Genomic DNA, 17,353 nt, shown 5'->3' with positions numbered 1-17,353 from the left:
ATCGGTGAATTTTCCACGACATTTCTGCCGCTGCTGGGTGGCCCCAACAACATTAAGGCGGTGTTTGCCGTTGGCACCGCCAGGCATGTCATTCCATTGGTAAAACGGTCTCCACACCGTTTAGTCTTAAAATTAAAATAGTGACATGGATTGCTTATGCGGTAAAAAATTATTTTATAAATTAAAATTAAAATTTTCTAACAAAAATAAACGAACCGAACCACATTTTTAAATCAAAACAAATGAACCGAATTTTCTAACCAAAATAAACGAACCGAACCACTTTTCTAACAAAAATAAATGAACCGAACCACTTTTTCTTAACAAATAAACAGACCGAACTACTTTTTAAACAAAAATAAACGAGTCGAACCATTTTGTTTTAACAAAAATAACGAATCAAACTCCTTTTTTAACAAAAATAAACAAGTCGAACTACCTTTTTTTTAAAAAGTGGTTTGGTTCGTTTATTTTTGTTAAAAAAAAATAGTTCAGTTCATTTATATTTGTTAAAAATTGTTAACAAAGAGTGGTTCAGTTCGTTTATTTTGGTTAAAAAATAATTTTAATTTAAAAGTAATTATTAACCACATAAACAGTCCACGTCACTATTTTTGTGTGAAAATGTTATTCTTCAAGGATGGACGTCTACGAGTAGCCTTGTAAATGTAGGTTTTCGAACTACATACCTAAAAACATAATTGTGTTATTTAATTACTTAGGTAGCGTTTGGTATGCAGGAATGCTGGGGAGAATGAAATGATTCATTGCATGGGAATGAAAAAAGTGGTGTTTGGTTGTTCAATGAAATGGAATAATCAATCTATTACACATGGAATCTCATTCCATCAAAACCATCCTTTCCCACCCCCCCCCCCCCCTTTTCATTCCATTCCTCTTTCACCCTACTTTCTCAACAACACCACCACCTAACAACAACCACCACCACCACCTCCGCCACCACCACCACCACCACCTTACCACCAGTGTTACCACCGCTACCGTCGCTGCCAACAATGTCGTCGTAACCACCACAACTGTTGTCACCGCCACTGCCTGACTATCACCGCCACCACCACTGTCGTTGCCTGACCACCACCACAATACCATTGCCATCACTACCAATGCTACCACCACTTGACCGTCGCCACCCCTGCCACCTGACTGTCGCCATTGTAGGTTTTTTTTTTTTTTTTTTTAAGTATTTTGAGACAGTAGTGTATTTATTATATCTATTTAATTCCTATAATTTCTTTGGATACCAAACCAACATAAAATAATAATTCATTTTATTCTCATAGGTTAACCAAACAAGACAAATGAATGGTAATGATCAATTTCATTCCTTTGTCCATTTAATCCTTTTCCCATTTCTTTCACTCTTCATTCCATTACCTCCAACCAAGCATACTCTTAGTGAACTGAAACTTACCATGAGATTACTTAAAAGTCAATTCAAAATCTTCTAGTTGAATCAAGCAGAATAGACTTCATAATCGTTTATAATGTAGAGGAATGATCAAATAGAAAGTGTTATTTTGGTGATAAATGTAAGAACCAATTAGAATTAAGCAATTAGAATTTAGCAATATTGTAAAATATGATTTATTCAATTCCTAAAATCAAGCACCATTAGTTACAATTTTAGAACTTATACCACCACCATTACAAACTTCAATCCATGTCAATATATCTTAAATCACGCAAATTACTAGCACATCATAACACTCACCCCATAACACTTACCTGATCACATTTAAATTCCATACAACTTAAATAATATGTTACTAACAACACATATCACACCTACCAATAAACTTCACTAACAACAACACAACAAAACTAATACTACATACACAAAAAAAGACCACCAAGCTAACCCAAACGTCGACACAAGTAGACCAGCAACACAATAAAACCAGCACCGCGCGACCTTTTACTAACATACCAACACAAGCCTAACTATCCTGGCTACGCTCACTTCACTAACCACAGTCCCAAGCAACATGACCCAACCACTTATACAACATCATAACCATTTAATAACATACCAACACTGGCTTAACTATTTTGATTACCAACATTGTCAAACTAACACAGTCCCAACCAAAAATTTGCCACCAAACACTTGAACTAACATAAACTAGTTAGCAGCACATGCCGAATCAAAACATGCCCAACCAACACCCTTTAACCAACACATCTATGTGCCAGCACACACTAAAATCAACACCAATCGTTGTCGCCACCAAAACCAAGTAAACTGGTCACACCAACTGTATGCATCTAAAAAAAGGTCAATTGCGCATGTACATCAACGAATTTCAAATTTAACCTAAAATATTTGCCAATCGCCATAAACCACACCTCCCCGGCCGACTACCCACGTGTTCGTTTGCACACATCGAAGCCGCCACCACAACCACTTTATGGATAACCGCTACCAATGCTCCTTCTATAGTAGGTGGATTTGAACCCTCACCGGAAAAACAAAAAGCAGTTGGGAGTTTAATGGAACAGCCCCAAATTCGAACGACCAAAAAAATTTAAGGTTCCTTAATTTTACCTTGATCGCTATAATCAGCAGAAAATCGAGACATTTACTGGTTGAAGTGCCGTTGATGATCATCGATTGCCTCATTTTGTCTTCAATTTTGATTTCTCGAATGCGGAGTGTAATTAGGGAGTGAACATTTTGGTGAGTCTGACTGCTAATGACGATGCAACTTTTAAGTAGTATCATTTTTTATAAAACAACACTTTAACAAAATTGCCCTTTTTCAACCGTTTAAACATTACAAAACATATTGAATTGATTGGAATGATCTCACCCCTTAGAGCTAATAATGAATGGATAGGATTGTTTCTTACTTCTCCTACCCAAACATGGTTTTTACCATATCCAAACCCTTATAATGTATTGTTTGTTCGTATGCATATTTAATCAATGTAATATATATTTTTTATTTATATCTTTACTTTTATATTAAAAAAAAACATACCATTTGTTTTTTAATAAAAATTAATCACAACTCATACTTGTTTAAAAAAAAATGTTTGTGTTGGATTGCAAATGGCGTTCACCACCCAATCACTATCCTTGCCGCCAATCTTGAAGCAATCGAGTGAATCCTACACTTGACAACATGGTTATCAACTTGTTTTCGTTGGAAATAGAGGTTTCAAGAGGGAGAGTGAGAATGCATATGCGTGTGCGGCGGTGGTTGACCGAAGATGGCGGCGTAAGGAAGATGATGGGGTTGTTGCGGAGGGTGGTTGCTGATGGAGGGGTTTTTAAAGTTCTTGAAAAAAGAATTACACTCGGTGTTCAACACTATATTATTTTATCTAAATAACACCTATAATATTGAATTGAGCATATTCAAATCATACTTAGATATATGACTGTTGTCCATTTAATCTTTGTGTGCAACCCTATAAGTTCACACAACATTAGTCGTGTCATATGCCATTATATCTAACAAGTGCCCTCCTACAGGCTTTTGGCAAAAGCCAACCCATTAGACGCTATAAAGCCGATACAAACATTTTACATCATAAAGTAGACGCCTCATATAAAACTTATCATATTTTCACACTGACTAGGAACTAAGCAGGAAAACTCAGACCTCTAGGACTCGGCCCAGACCAAACCATAGGTGGTACAATGTTGATGCAGTATCTTTCACCATGTCTGATCATGGCCCATGTGAATCTTTGTACCTTGCAAGTTGCAACTAATAGTGAAGCAAACAGCCAAACTGTTACCTAGTAAGTAGTGCATAGGAGGGTAAATCTTCGAGCCGCGTTATGTTTTCGTCCAGAAGTTCTCTTTCTAGTTGATGTCGGGTTGATTTCATCACCGCCTGTATCAGAAAAATGGAAAAAAATTACCCGTTATTTATTTATAACAATATCTTTTTAAAATGGACAAGAAATATATGACCATCGTCTGATAATAGAAGAGTACATACGTTGAAATCCATGTAAGACGCACACATAGTAAGCCACTGATGATCCATAAACTTGAACGTGATGCAATACAGGAGATCAAATGCTGATTCATTATCTGTCCGTTAAATAGAAACGCACACAATAAATTAATTACAACAAAAAGAGAACCTCAAGTTACAGATTTGGGTTATATATTCTCCAATGGGTCAAACAGGTCAAAAGGGTATTCAAAATGTATTAACTCTCAAGTTGTTTTATAAAATAAACAAGATTACTATTGTAATTATATAGTTGTTATAATGACATAATGTATACCTGAAAGAAACTTCAAAAAGGTTGATCCAACCAAAGTCCGAGGTTTTACTGCACATAAGAAACACTATTATCTCACAAAAGAATAGAACTCATGAACACCTCTTTAAAATTATTTATTTCGTCACTTTCTTTCCATCTAGAAACCAAAGGTGTAAAGAAATCCAACTTTATAAAATATAACTGACAAGTTCATTTTAGGGTAGGAACTAGATATAGAAACTTAAACATTATAAAGAACAGAGCGAACCAGGTTATTTTTATAAATATGATAACCCGTCACCAGAAAACTCATGGGCCCCACCAATACCCTGCTTAGGGGGGTGTAAACGAGACAAGCAGCTCGTCAGCTACTCAAGACCCGCTAGTTCAAAACTCAAATCGAGCCAAGCGTAAATAAGCTCGAGCCCTCTTAAATTAAAATGAGCCAAGCTTGATCCTGCACGAGCTCGGGCTCGGCTCATTTATATCCAAACCAATGGGACCAGGTTAAACACAACTTCTTGTGAAAATACCAAAAAATATGAATTTTGCAATTTCTAGCTGTTTTGACTTTGGACCAAACGAACAATTTACATTTATCCGACCTGCTTCAAGATCCAGCATCTGAATAAGCATGAATGTGATATTAACACCAGCTACAGCAAAAGGATATTCCCACATGGACCGATCACCCTCCTGCTTTCTAAGAAGATCTTGAAACGATTTCTGCATAAAACATAGTAATTAACAGTTTAACACCAAGTAAATAAATCAAAAAGCCATTGATTACATGTACTGAAATAAAGAACATACCGGGAAATTTCTTGCAAAATACAACAAGTTCTCCAGTGATATAAACCCACCACCCCTGTTATAACAGACCTCCACGTCATCAAAATACATATAATCTATAATAAATCTTACAAAAAAAAAACAATACAAAAAATGTAATTTTTACCGAAAATCAGTGGATGGATCTTTTCCTTGCCAGCCCATTTCCTTCCACTGATCAGTAATAAGACCCGTTAACTCCTCTTCAGGAAAAGCAGCCTTCCACAATGCTCTCAATGATTCCTAAATCAACAACATTTTGACCTGTTAGCCGACCCGATCCATTTATACGGGTTATCAAACCGTATATCATGTACCTGGTGTTCAGGAACTGAACTATCATAGGCAATGTCTAATCTGTTTTGCAGCCTCATTAAGCAATCCTCCTGTTAGTTTTAAAGAAAATTAAGTATAAAATTTCACTAACTAAATTAAGTTATGTTCACATGATATTATCTGGTCTAAAAGTTGACCTGTGCAGGAGTCAAGTCAAACGACTGGCAAGAATCATCTTCTTGACTCTGAGCGCAAACACACGAAAGGCCTCTACCAAGCCATGCTGCTGATCCTGCTACAACCTCGGCTGTAATCATAGAAAACTTATGCTTTATGAGTTTATGTACAACCAAAGCTATATCTATTCTACATTATCATCCTTCTTCATCAAGTAAATCATTCATAATCCGGTAAACATTCCATCTGAACCCTAATTTCCTAACTTTAATCAAGATTACAATCACAAATTCAAAACCAAACCAAATCAAAGTTGAATTATCCACAGAAATAATTATTGGGTGACATATTGAACATGTGAAGGTCCCAGAAGTCAAAGATGTACATACATCAATGTGGTTGATATTAATAAGTAGGCCAACACTGTACAGTACCACTTTGTTTCCAAGCCAAAAATCAAAAATCAAACATCTAGTATGAACAAATTAGACATGACATAACATTGAACAATCAAATTGAAGTAAAAATTGATGCAAGCTATCACAGATCCATACTTAAAGAAATCCCTAATTAATCCAAAAGTGGAAGCATAATTAATAAATTGATTGAACAGAAAATCAAACTGACTCACCACAAAAATCAATGCAAGTAATCATGTAAAAGAAACAGATCCAAACTTGTAGAAAATAACTCCTGACAGAGAAACAACAATTGAATAAAACTGAAATGATAATAATAATAATAATAATATTAATACAGTTGTACACATACATACATAATAAGAATGAATTAAATGAATGTCGTTTTCTGTAAAAAGGAATAAACCTGAATTTGATTGACAAGTGTTGCTTCGATCAAGACCTAGCGAAATCCTTCTGACCGCCACAAATGATCCACCGCCGCCTCGATCGTCCATCTAAATCACTTCAAGTGGCAGGTGATTACTGTTAAACCTGGAAGAATCAAATCTTGTGCGTGTAATTAGAGTGGGAATGAATGTAGGTATATCAAGGGAGGAAAGAAGGTATGTATGTATGTATGTATGTATATAGTTAAGAGTTTGTTTAGTTTCTCTCTCTATCTTATTATATCTTCTGCAGATTCCAAGGAGGATATACATATACATATACATATACATATACATATAAATGCGTGCACGTATATATGTGTGTGAGAGGGAGCAACACAACTAAAGGAAGGTAACGGAGCTTGGTTGAGCCCCAAGTGAACCAACATTTTCATGACACGTGGTGCTGACTAGGCATGCCAACCAAGCCCTCAGAAAGGGTGTAATGGTCCAGATGAGTCGGGGCTTGGTTGGGTTTTTTTAATACTATATCCTAAATAAATATTAATAATACTAAATTAAAACATTTCATTAAAACATAAATAAAAAGGAAAATAAAAACATAAATTTAAAATGCAACAACCTCTAAAAAAATACATAAAAATAGCGTTTTTAATTTTTTTTCGTCAATTCCTTCCGAATAAGATTTTTTTCTTCCTCCATTATCGCTTGGTCGGATGGCGGTAGGTGGCTAAAGTCCTTGGCTAGAAATTCCAAACTCCTTATCCGGTTTCTATTATGTTTAGCTTGACCAATCGACTCGAGAGCAATTGACATTCTAGCAATCTCTTTTCTGAAGTCGTGATCGGCGGTTCTTTTCCCACGTTCCCTACCCGGGGGGCGGCTAGAGCCTTGCACTTTCAAATCGCCCTCGGACAAGTTTAGGTCGAAGTTAATTTGAGTCTCCGAGCCGCTAGAAGAGACGTAGGAGCCGGACTCGCTAGTTTTCGTACGTTTAGGCGATTCTTTTCCGACATCCGCATCCAGATTAACTAATATAATCCATTTCGAGCACTTCTTGAGCACGTCCCATAAGTAGCGCTCGTCAAACGTCTTCACCATCCCGTACTTTCTTAACACCTCCGCTTTCCACTCGTCGCAAGTGAATTGAAAAACTTGAAGATCATTGAAAAACTCGGGTTGTGTATCCGAGTTGAAAAAAGTCGCGTTTTGAGATGCCATTAGATCTTGAAAGGCCTCGTCAAACATGTAGTCCAACCCCTGCATCTGAAATTGAGCGTTGTAGTTGAAATTTCCCGAACCCGACATGATTTTTTAACAAACTTTGGAAAATCAAATGAGAGGTATTAGTAGAAATATTGAGAGAAAGAGAATAAGATAGGTGATTTAAAAAAAATGAATTGTGATATTTATAATAAGTTTGAATTTTTTTTTATTTTAATACCCCAACGGCCCTCCCCAATGGTCACCCCACGCGGACTGCCCCACGCCCCCCATCCGCGCCCCCATTCGCGCCAAGGTGGTAGCGGTGTTCGCAAGCCAGGTGGTCGCGCCCCACTACCCTTAGCTTAACCAACTTTTTTTAAAAAAAAACTAATAAATTCTGCGGTTATTTGAAGTAACCCAATGGTAAAAATCAACATCAACATCAACATCATACGTTCTTCATGATTGTAGAAAACGTGGGGCCATCTCCAAGAATCATAAATAAATCTGGGTCGAAAACAAAATTTTTTTAAAGTCTTATGAAAAAAGGTTTTTGGTTACACTTAAACAATTAAATTTTTAAATGGACTTACTTGTTTATAATTTGTGCTGTACAAAAATAATTTGTATAAATCGACTTAAATGAGTCAAGTAATTGAGTTTAAAAAAATATATATGTATAAAAATTTATATATATATATATATATTGCGCCTAGCGGAGTCAGGGGTGTCGGGTCAGGGCCCATCGACCACTCTGTCCTCCTTGAGGGTCGGCCTTGTTACCCACGTTCACAATCTTCCGTTCCAGAGAAAACCCGTCACCTGAATGCCCACTACAATAAAATCCGGTTAGGATCAGATTCAAACTTAAGAGTTTGCGGTTTTCAGCTCAAATCTCCATTTCCTTTTTAACACTAGTTGAGATAAAGCTTAGGGGCTTTATATAACGAGATACCTTTTTTTTTCCACGTATAGTGTGTATAATAATAATGTTAAAAACCAATTATTCTATAAGATACTTTAATAGATTTACAATATATAACATTTTTAATTAATGGATTCCAGCTACAAATCATTTAGTACGGTGTGTGTATGTGAGATGGAAATCACCAAGTTTGACATTTAATGCAAATGACCAAGTTTAAACAATGAGTATAATTATTTCATAGCACATTTAAAGAAATACAAAGAAAAACGTCATTCAATGATAGTATTTTATTAATGAAAGTGATTGAAGAAACACTAACCGGACCCCTGGCAGATTACTGATAACCTGGGGGTTAGATAGATGTTTCCCACGAGGGGTTAGACCCTTTGAAGATGGTTCTTCTGATAACCTGCAAAACAGACACCGTGAGCTCGTCACTGAGAAGGGGGGGGGGTTCCTCCTTGTGACCACCCTTCGGCGTGAGAATCAGACTAGATTGCTCTTTAAATATAAAAGTATATTAAGAGATTGCTAGAGCAGATATCAGGTATAATATGATGATAATGTGATATGATATGATAAGATGAGATGGTCATACCATTTGTGGTATTTATAGCCGAAGGTAGGTTTCCAAGGAGGTATGGCCGGCTGCAACAGTGTTCCTGTTCACCAACAGTAGCCTACGCACGTGCCCTGCTGGTAGTTGGTGGGTAGGTAGCGGCTGATAGCGACCAGGCCTGCTGTATACTATTCCTTTTCCACCAACTGCCGGCTACGCACGTGGTATGACAGGAGTTGGTGAGTAGGCAGCGGCTAATAGTGACATACAGTGTAGGAGCATGCTGCTCGCCATACTGTTGTCCATAAGCTGTCGTATCTTTTAGTCAGATCTTTTTCCCATACCTCGTCAGGTACAGTACAGAAGATCTTACCGTATCGTACGGACTGGCTTATTTGGGCGGGAGTATTCCCCCTCCCGCCCTTGTGCGGGATTGTTCCCGGCTTCGCTCATTCCTTCAGGTGACACTGAACGATTGAGAGCTAAGTGCCTTGTGCGTGTAGCCTTGCTGCGCGGGTGGCCTTCCCTAATGGCTTGTATCCGAGGCTGCGGGGACAGGCGGAGTCCTTCACCATTGGGAGGCATTTCCTGCGGGACCAGCTTGCGTACTGCGCGTAAGGACGTCACGTCTCTGAGCATGGTTGGTCCTGCGGATCCAGTTGGTTTCTGCGCAGACGTCCCTGTTTAAGGTGAGTCTTGCGGGTCCAACTGGGCTCTGCTGGGACCTACTTCTTCAAGTCCCCCCAGTCCAATGTTCTTCTCATGCGTGTTTAATAAAGTGAGGTGAACTTTTGGACTTAAGCAAAGGGTTTTGAAAAAGGGTTTTTTAAGGTTTTCCATGGGGATTCTTCCCGCGGAAGTCCTTGTCACTTGCAGAAATTCCCGAGTTTCCTGCTTGGTCTTTGGGTATGATGCGGGTAGGTCTGTAACCTCCTCGCAAGTCAGGAGCGTTGAGTCCCACTTATGTAGACTCTCCATGAGGTTTTGGTAGTTTTGAACATAGTGATCAATTATGTTAAAACCACCAACTCCATCCTGGAGCTTCAAACAACGTGGTTCTCGACGTTCCCGCTATGCGGGGATGTTATTTCCGTTTACGCAAGCATTGCCCAGAAGATCCTTCTTGGTTTCAATTCCCAGCGGAGCGCTAGGTATGTGAAGGGTTTTGCCTTAACACTATACCTGCGCTCGTCTTACGGTTACTTTACTTCCAAGGTATTCCTGGCGTCAATTCCCTGCGGGTGCTAGGTATGTGAAGGGTTTTGCCTTTACACTGCACCCGTCTTATAGTTACTTGGTTGCCGAGGAATACTTGGCTTCAATTCCCTGCGGGTGCTAGGTATGTGAAGGGTTTTGCCTTAACACTGTACCCGCAGCCGTCTTACGGTTACTTGTTCGCCAAGGTTTGCTTGGCTTCAATTCCCTGCGGGTGCTAGGTATGTGAAGGGTTTTGCCTTAACACTGTACCCGCAGCCGTCTTACGGTTACTTGTTCGCCAAGGTAAGGGGTATTTTCCCGCTTACTTTTTAATATTTTCAAATTTTGAATTTTGAAATTCGAAAGGTTGGTGGAAAGATAGGAACAGTCCAAACCTCTGAAACGTCGTGCGACGGTCTCTTCTGACTGTGTCAGGACGTGCAGGAAGTTATGGTGACGTGACATTATATGGTCATTCCAGACGCTTTTTCAGGCGCGTGGGCGCGATTTTTCGGGCGCGTGGCCGCGAAATTGCTGGCACACGTCCTGTCAACAGCTGTTGCCAGCCTGCTCTTTGCCACGTGTCATAGTTTCATTGCACCTTCGATTTCTCTCTCCTTCGCATTAAATTCACCGCATTAATTGCGATCACTATATAAAGGGGAAGAGGGTCATTTGTAATCCACACTTTCACCCTTCTCTTCTTCTTCTTAGCGATTTCCGGCAAATACTCCCCTTTTCAGGCAAGCATTTTCCCGAAATCGTTTTCTTCTTCCTCTGCAATATGTCTTCCCATGATGCTGAAGCTGTAGCCGACGATAGGAGTACTGCTGGCGAGTGCCAGTGTGCTCTACCTGTCGATCAGTACCAGTATGTCGTCAGGAAATTCATGCTTGAGTCTCTTGAGCCTGAGTTTCCTGAACCCCACCAGACTGTGTACGATGCCCCCCAGTGGCAAGATCGGGGTATATGCTGCATTCTTTGTTTATGGGAACCTTAGGTTCCCATTGACAAAGTTTATGTACCGTGTCTTGGAGAGGCACGGTGTGCACCTGACCGAGGTGCATCCGATGGCGATTGCCAAGATCCGGCACTTCGAGTGGGTGTGCCGGATTCTGGGTATTGAGCCCTATGTGGACCGCCTGATGACCTTCTATACTTGGAGGTGCATCCAGGGGTGGTACACCCTGACAACCCGGATCAAGGGTTTGAAGATTTGCGCGACCGAGCGCAGTCTCCGATCGTGGAAGCGGGAGTTCTTCTACATTTCTGCCCGCGCCGTCCCCATTGCCATGAAGTTTAAAAATGGTCAAGCAATTCCGAGCCACCACGCCACCAACTACCAGGAGGCGGAGTGGTTTGCGAAGATATCCCGGGTCCAATCTCCGGTTTACCGGTTTGCGGAGTCTGGGATGGTGATGCTGGGGATGAGCCGGGTATGGAAGGAGGCGTCTCAGGTTCCCATCCTTCTCGAATACGGTTTGAACTCTACTCCTTATGGTATGTCTTGTCTTTCTTGCTGATATGAGTTTGTCTTCTAACTGTTTCTTTTCTTTCAGAGGGGAACAATTTGGAATCGCTCCTGTACCCGCGGGAAGCTGACGGTCCCGTGCGGGTGGGTATTCGTGCTCTTGACGAGAACGAGTTGCCCATCCTGGAGCAAACAACGGATCGGTTTGTGGAGGTCTATCCGCTGGGCCACGAGATCCTGAGCCACCGCGGCCAGGTAAGGCGTTATTCTCTCCTCCACCCCTCAGTGCTGTACCCGCTGCTGGAATTCCTGACATCCTGTCTTCTTCTGAGGAATCCGCAGATGGTCCTCCGTTAGTGCGGAAGAAGAGGGCTGCCGGCGGGAAAGGGAAGGAGAAGGCGGCCTCCACAGCCGATCCAGTGCTCCTATCTGACACTGAGTCAGATAGTGCAGAGGTGGCGGGGAACCCCGGTGGTGAGAAGACCACTGTTCCGGAGGCTACGACTGTTTCCTCCGGAGAACCAATGGCGACGACGGTGACCGGCATCAAGAGACCGGCTCCAACGGGTTCGTCCCCGCCCGTCCGTACGTTCAAGCTCAAGAAAACCCGTAAGTACAACTCTTGGCTTTTATCTTCGTAGTTTAATCTTCCAAGTCTTTTAACAATTTTCTTCTTTACGCAGGTGTGGATGTTGGCGCATTCCAGGGTGGAGCGCAGAGGAGTACCTCTCCGCCGATGACGGTAGGCTCGGTCAGCCTATCTGAGGCGACGACCCAGGCGCCTGCGCCTGCTTCCGCTGGATCAGTTGCTCAGTCCCTTGAGCCGACTGTTCCAGCCGAGATGACGTCACCGCCGGTGGTAAGGGCGATTTTTACAGCATCTTTCACCGAGCCGGCGGTTACGATTGCTGCGGATTCTGCGGCAGCGACTGCGGCGGCTGCCACCATGCCCCCGCCACCGGCACCGACGGCCGGCCCATCAGGTACGCATGGGAGTACTCGCCAATCTTTGCCACCTTCCCATCTGCCTGACCTTTTGGATGGGTTTCCTTTGGGTTCAGGTGATGGGTTCGGCGGCTATCGGCCTGTTATAGACCCTACAGGTGCGTAGGGTTCCTTTGGCCCTTTTTTACTTATATATTTTTTATCGTCTTTTTCCTAACTGCTTTTTTGTTTTTTGCAGTGTCGGATTCCAATGAAGTGTATGTTCCGCGATGGAACATACGCCGAGGAACAACCCTTCGTACCCCTGTGGAGTGCGTGGAATGGGCTCGCCACGCTGCTCCCCATGGTGCGTTGGGGGAAGCCATGGCTAGCTACCAGGAGGGTAGGCTAACCAATGAGCTTCGGGTTCTCCAGGCCCGGATGCAGCCGCGCGTCGAGCTGCTTTGTCGTGAAAACGACAAGTTAAAAGCAGCTCGCGCCAAGGATGTATCTCAAGCGCGGGCTCTTCGGGAGGAGAACCAAAAGTTGGCCGCAGCTGCTGCGGAGAAGGAGAAGGCCTTCAAGGCCCTCGAGGTTGAGGTTCAAGCGCGACTCGAGGCCCGCTCCAAGGCTGCCCAAGCTGTTAACGAACAGCTTCGGCTGGCTAAGGAGACTGCGAGGAACGCAACCGAGAGGGCTACCAAGGCTGAAGCCGTTGCTGAGCCTTTACGCGTGGAGAACGAGGAGCTCAAGGCCAAATTGGAGGCTCTCCAACATGCTCATGATGCCTTGGCGATGGAGGATGCCAAGAAGCTTCAAGAGATCCTGGACCAGAGGGGCGTGCTTGATCACACCGAGCGGAAGCTTAAGGGCGTTGAAGAGGCTGCTGCAAAGGAAGTGCTACTTGCCAACCTTAACAAAAGCGAAGCCGAACGCGCCCGTACCCAAGCTCAAGCCGCCCTCCAAGAAGCTCTGGTTGCCAAGGAATGGCTTTTTCGAGAAGCGTTGCCTCAGGTATGTTTAGCTTTGCGTCTTCACGCTTTCTTTTGTACACAGAAAAGGTGTTTGACACTTGTATATTTTCTTTGTAGGTTGTGCATCGGGTCTTCTCAGAGACTACTTACGATGATGCCATGAGCGCAGCCCTCAACGCTTCTCATGAGGATGGGGAAAAGACCGGCTTCCTGCTTGGTCTAGGGTTCGTTGAGAAAGGCGTCCCGCCTTCCAACTTCCCTTTGTTCGATGCGGACACCGAAGCTGCATATGACCAAGCGGTGAACTAATACGCCGCCTTCCCGCATCCGGTGGTGGAGAAGGTAAACGAAGTTGCTGCTGCTGATGATGGGCTAGCTATCCTCAAAGCTTTCCTTGAACTGCCACGCTCTACTGATGGGGCTGGTCCAAGTGGAAGTGGCCCTGAAGCCTAATCCTGAAGATCCCTTCCCATTGCTAGGATAGTCTTGTACAGATGTATTTATTTTCTTTTCGTAGGCGGGTAGTTACCCGACCATTCTTGTAATAATTCGTTTGTGAAATATTAATCTTTTTGCGTATAAGATTGTTATTTCCTTCTTTGGGTTTCTTGCTTTATAAACTTATGACTTGCATACTTAGTTTAAATTAGCAATTTTCCAAGTGTAGAATAAGTTAACCTGTTGAACGTGGTTGATAATGGGTTAAAGTTTTGCTTCCTCTTTCGTGATTGTGCGGGTAGAACCGTCACTTGCACTTAGTAGGATGGCTAAACTTTAACCTTCATCTGACCTGCGTGTAGGTTTTCCTCATCTTTTGAGGATAAGTTAACCTTTGAACGTGGTTGATAATAGGTGAAGTTTTGCTTCCTCTTTCGTGATTGTGCGGGTAGAACCGTCACTTGCACTTAGTAGGATGGCGAAACTTTACCCTTATCTGACCTGCGTGTAGGTCTTCCTCATCCTTTGAGGATAAGTTAACCTTTGAACGTGGTTGATAATAGGTGAAGTTTTGCTTCCTCTTTCGTGATTGTGCGGGTAGAACCGTCACTTGCACTTAGTAGGATGGCGAAACTTTACCCTTATCTGACCTGCGTGTAGGTCTTCCTCATCCTTTGAGGATAAGTTAACCTTTGAACGTGGTTGATAATAGGTGAAGTTTTGCTTCCTCTTTCGTGATTGTGCGGGTAGAACCGTCACTTGCACTTAGTAGGATGGCGAAACTTTACCCTTATCTGACCTGCGTGTAGGTTTTCCTCATCCTTTTAAGAATTTTGTTTTGAACCGTTCGACGCGCGGTTGTCAATAGGTTAGTGTTCGGTTTCCTTTCATGATTCATGCGGATAGACCGGCACTTTCATTTAATGGGACAATTGAACTCTTCCCCTTTAACTGACCTGCGTGAAGGTTTTTTCCTGTTATTGGGTTTGTGCGGGTAGGACCGCCTTCCCACGCAACGACTTCACGTAATGTGAATGCCGTTACCAGTGTTGCATAGTTTAACCGTTCGACGCGCGGTTGTTGATAGGTTATTGTTCAGTTTCCCCATTATGATTCGTGCGGATAGACCGGCACTTTCATTTTTGGGTGCTGAACCTTTCCCCTTCAACTGACCTGCGTGAAGGTTTTTTTCACATTATTGGGTTTGTGCGGGTAGAACCGCCTTCCCACGCAACGACTTCACATAATGTGAATATCGTCATATTAGTGTTCAGAAAAGTAAAATCATCAGCTTCGATGTTCTAAAGAGAATCATTTCCATTAGAAGTGGCTCTTGGCCTTTTCTTTACAAATTGGAATTGATTTACATGCAAACTGTGTAAATGAGCTCCCTTCCATGTTGTTGGGATGGGAGTGCCATCGAGCCGATACGCACCTGGTTCGGGATCTCGTTCTTTACGCAGCATGTAGTCTCGATATTGAAGCTGGAATTTTTATTCGTGTTTTCCCCAGCTGGGGTTCTACACGCACCCGCCTGCTCAGCCTTTATTGCGCCACGAGGTGCGCGAGCGTCCCATCTCTGACAAATGCTTCAACCATGTCTTTTACGTCTATGCATTCTTCAGTGTTGTGGCCTTTTGTCTTGTGAAAGTCACAGTATTTGTTCCGATCAGCATCGTGACGATGTCGGATTATTGGAGGCTTTGGCCACGGGAGCTCTTCAGTGGCGAATATCTCAGTGACGCTTTTGGTGAGTGGCGTCCATCTGGAGTTTCGGTGCAGCTGTACATTATCCTTTCCGCCCAATCGATGTTGGAAGCCGGATGAGGTGTCAAAGTTTACCCTTGACTGCCAAATGCCTAGCTTCCGCTTTTTATTTAATCGGGCGGTGAGGACGTTGTCTTCTCTCGTCTTCTGGGTGTAGAGGTTTGTGCTCTGTGGGAGATCTCTACCCAGTTGCTTCTCCGTTTCCGCATAGCGTTTTGCTGCTGTCATGATGGCATCCCATGTGGATGGCATGCCATCTTTACCCGTTAGGGTGCGGATGAGCTCTGGGTCATGCGCGCCCTGGATGAAGGCAGCGCGAACAAGATCTTCACTAATATTGCCCAAGCTTAGCTTCTTTGAGTTGAAGCGAGTGATGAAGTTTGGCAGAGATTCATCTTCTTCTCGTATGCATTTGAGGATTGTCCATTGCTCCTCGGTATACTTCCGTTGCTGGCTGAAATGTTGGCTAAACTTCTGCTGGAAGTCTGCCCAGTCGTAAATGTGGTTGACCGGTAGACGATCAAACCAAGCTCTAGCAGCCCCAACAAGCGTCATTTGGAACATGTAGCACCACGTGGGTACCGTCCAATTGCTGACGGTTGCCCCCGCTATGAACCTGTTCAAATGATCGTCTGGATCAGATATACCGTCATATGTGCCTATGTTAGGCATTTGTTTGGCACTCTTTGGGGCGATTGCTTCCGCAATGTCCCTTGCAAACTTGGACGTTCCTGTATTTGCAACGTTTGGTCTGATCGTTTTGGAGAAGTCTCGTGGACTTCCATCTGTGGTTTTTGGTTTGAAGGCTTGTCCAAAATGCCTTTTCGGTTGGGATTCCATTTCCTTACGCTTCCCTTTTGCCCTATGGCGAGGGTTCGCGTCGGAGTCGGATTCCTCCGAGTCATCCTCCCAGTATTCGAATTCGTCGGCCTGTTGTACGGAACGCAAGCGTTCGTTCAACTCGGCCTGGAATTCCTTTTGTCGTGCTTCCGCCCATGCCTTGACTTCATCGAGAGTTTGGCGGAGGAGTCTTCGTCTCTCAACCTGGGTATCAGTGGATCCTGGTAGGCGATCATTTACTGCACTTGCCCCAGCATGAGTAACTGGGGTAGTGTTCGTAAAATTTACTTCACTTGCCCCGGCTTGGGTAACCGGGGTAGTGTTTGTAAAAACTGTGTTATCGGTATTCCCCCCAGTAGCTGGGGTTGTGGTTACCGGAATTTCTCTAACCATCTTTGTAGAAGTTTGAAAAAACTGGAGAAAAATGTAGTTCTAGCTTTATGCACGGATGGCGCCAATGAAGAAACACTAACCGGACCCCTGGCAGATTACTGATAACCTGGGGGTTAGATAGATGTTTCCCACGAGGGGTTAGACCCTTTGAAGATGGTTCTTCTGATAACCTGCAAAACAGACACCGTGAGCTCGTCACTGAGAAGGGGGGGGGGGGGGGTTCCTCCTTGTGACCACCCTCCGGCGTGAGAATCAGACTAGATTGCTCTTTAAATATAAAAGTATATTAAGAGATTGCTAGAGCAGATATCAGGTA

General features: G+C 42.9%; 1 protein-coding gene across 2 annotated transcripts; it reads right to left on the bottom strand.

Moving 5' to 3' along the window:
* Nucleotides 1–3,539: 3,539 nt before the first annotated feature.
* Nucleotides 3,540–6,448, bottom strand: LOC143539289 (uncharacterized). 2 transcript variants are annotated; one of them, XM_077032637.1, is made up of 10 exons: nt 6,358–6,438; nt 6,164–6,225; nt 5,553–5,662; nt 5,397–5,465; nt 5,207–5,322; nt 5,062–5,116; nt 4,854–4,974; nt 4,270–4,317; nt 3,975–4,069; nt 3,541–3,866 (listed from the first exon to the last, which is right to left on the bottom strand). In XM_077032637.1, exons 2-10 carry the CDS (start codon nt 6,186–6,188, stop codon nt 3,765–3,767), a joined length of 741 nt encoding a protein of 246 aa, XP_076888752.1. In that variant the 5' UTR covers nt 6,189–6,225; nt 6,358–6,438; the 3' UTR covers nt 3,541–3,764. The 2 variants fall into 2 exon arrangements, with proteins under 2 accessions (XP_076888751.1, XP_076888752.1); XM_077032636.1 differs by lacking the exon at nt 6,164–6,225 and having other exon boundaries at nt 3,540–3,866; nt 6,358–6,448.
* Between the last annotated feature and the right edge of the window lie 10,905 nt (nt 6,449–17,353).

This window comes from Bidens hawaiensis, unplaced genomic scaffold (genome assembly GCF_021521415.1).
Source record: "Bidens hawaiensis isolate Kalapana, Puna unplaced genomic scaffold, B.hawaiensis_p1.1 tig00011860_1, whole genome shotgun sequence".
NCBI lineage: Eukaryota > Viridiplantae > Streptophyta > Magnoliopsida > Asterales > Asteraceae > Bidens > Bidens hawaiensis.
The sequence above is the reverse complement of the archived record's forward strand: the minus strand, read 5'-3'. Positions and strand labels throughout refer to the sequence as shown.

What these genes read in the sequence shown, in the direction of transcription:
- LOC143539289 (XM_077032636.1), bottom strand. Translation starts at nt 6,448, where the DNA reads ATGGACGATCGAGGCGGCGGTGGATCATTTGTGGCGGTCAGAAGGATT. An exon ending in GATCCATCCACTGATTTTCG is followed by an intron (nt 5,117 to 5,206) that starts GTAAAAATTACA and finishes CTGTTATAACAG; the next exon opens with GGGTGGTGGGTTTATATCAC. An exon ending in CTTTTTGAAGTTTCTTTCAG is followed by an intron (nt 4,070 to 4,269) that starts GTATACATTATG and finishes TTTAACGGACAG; the next exon opens with ATAATGAATCAGCATTTGAT.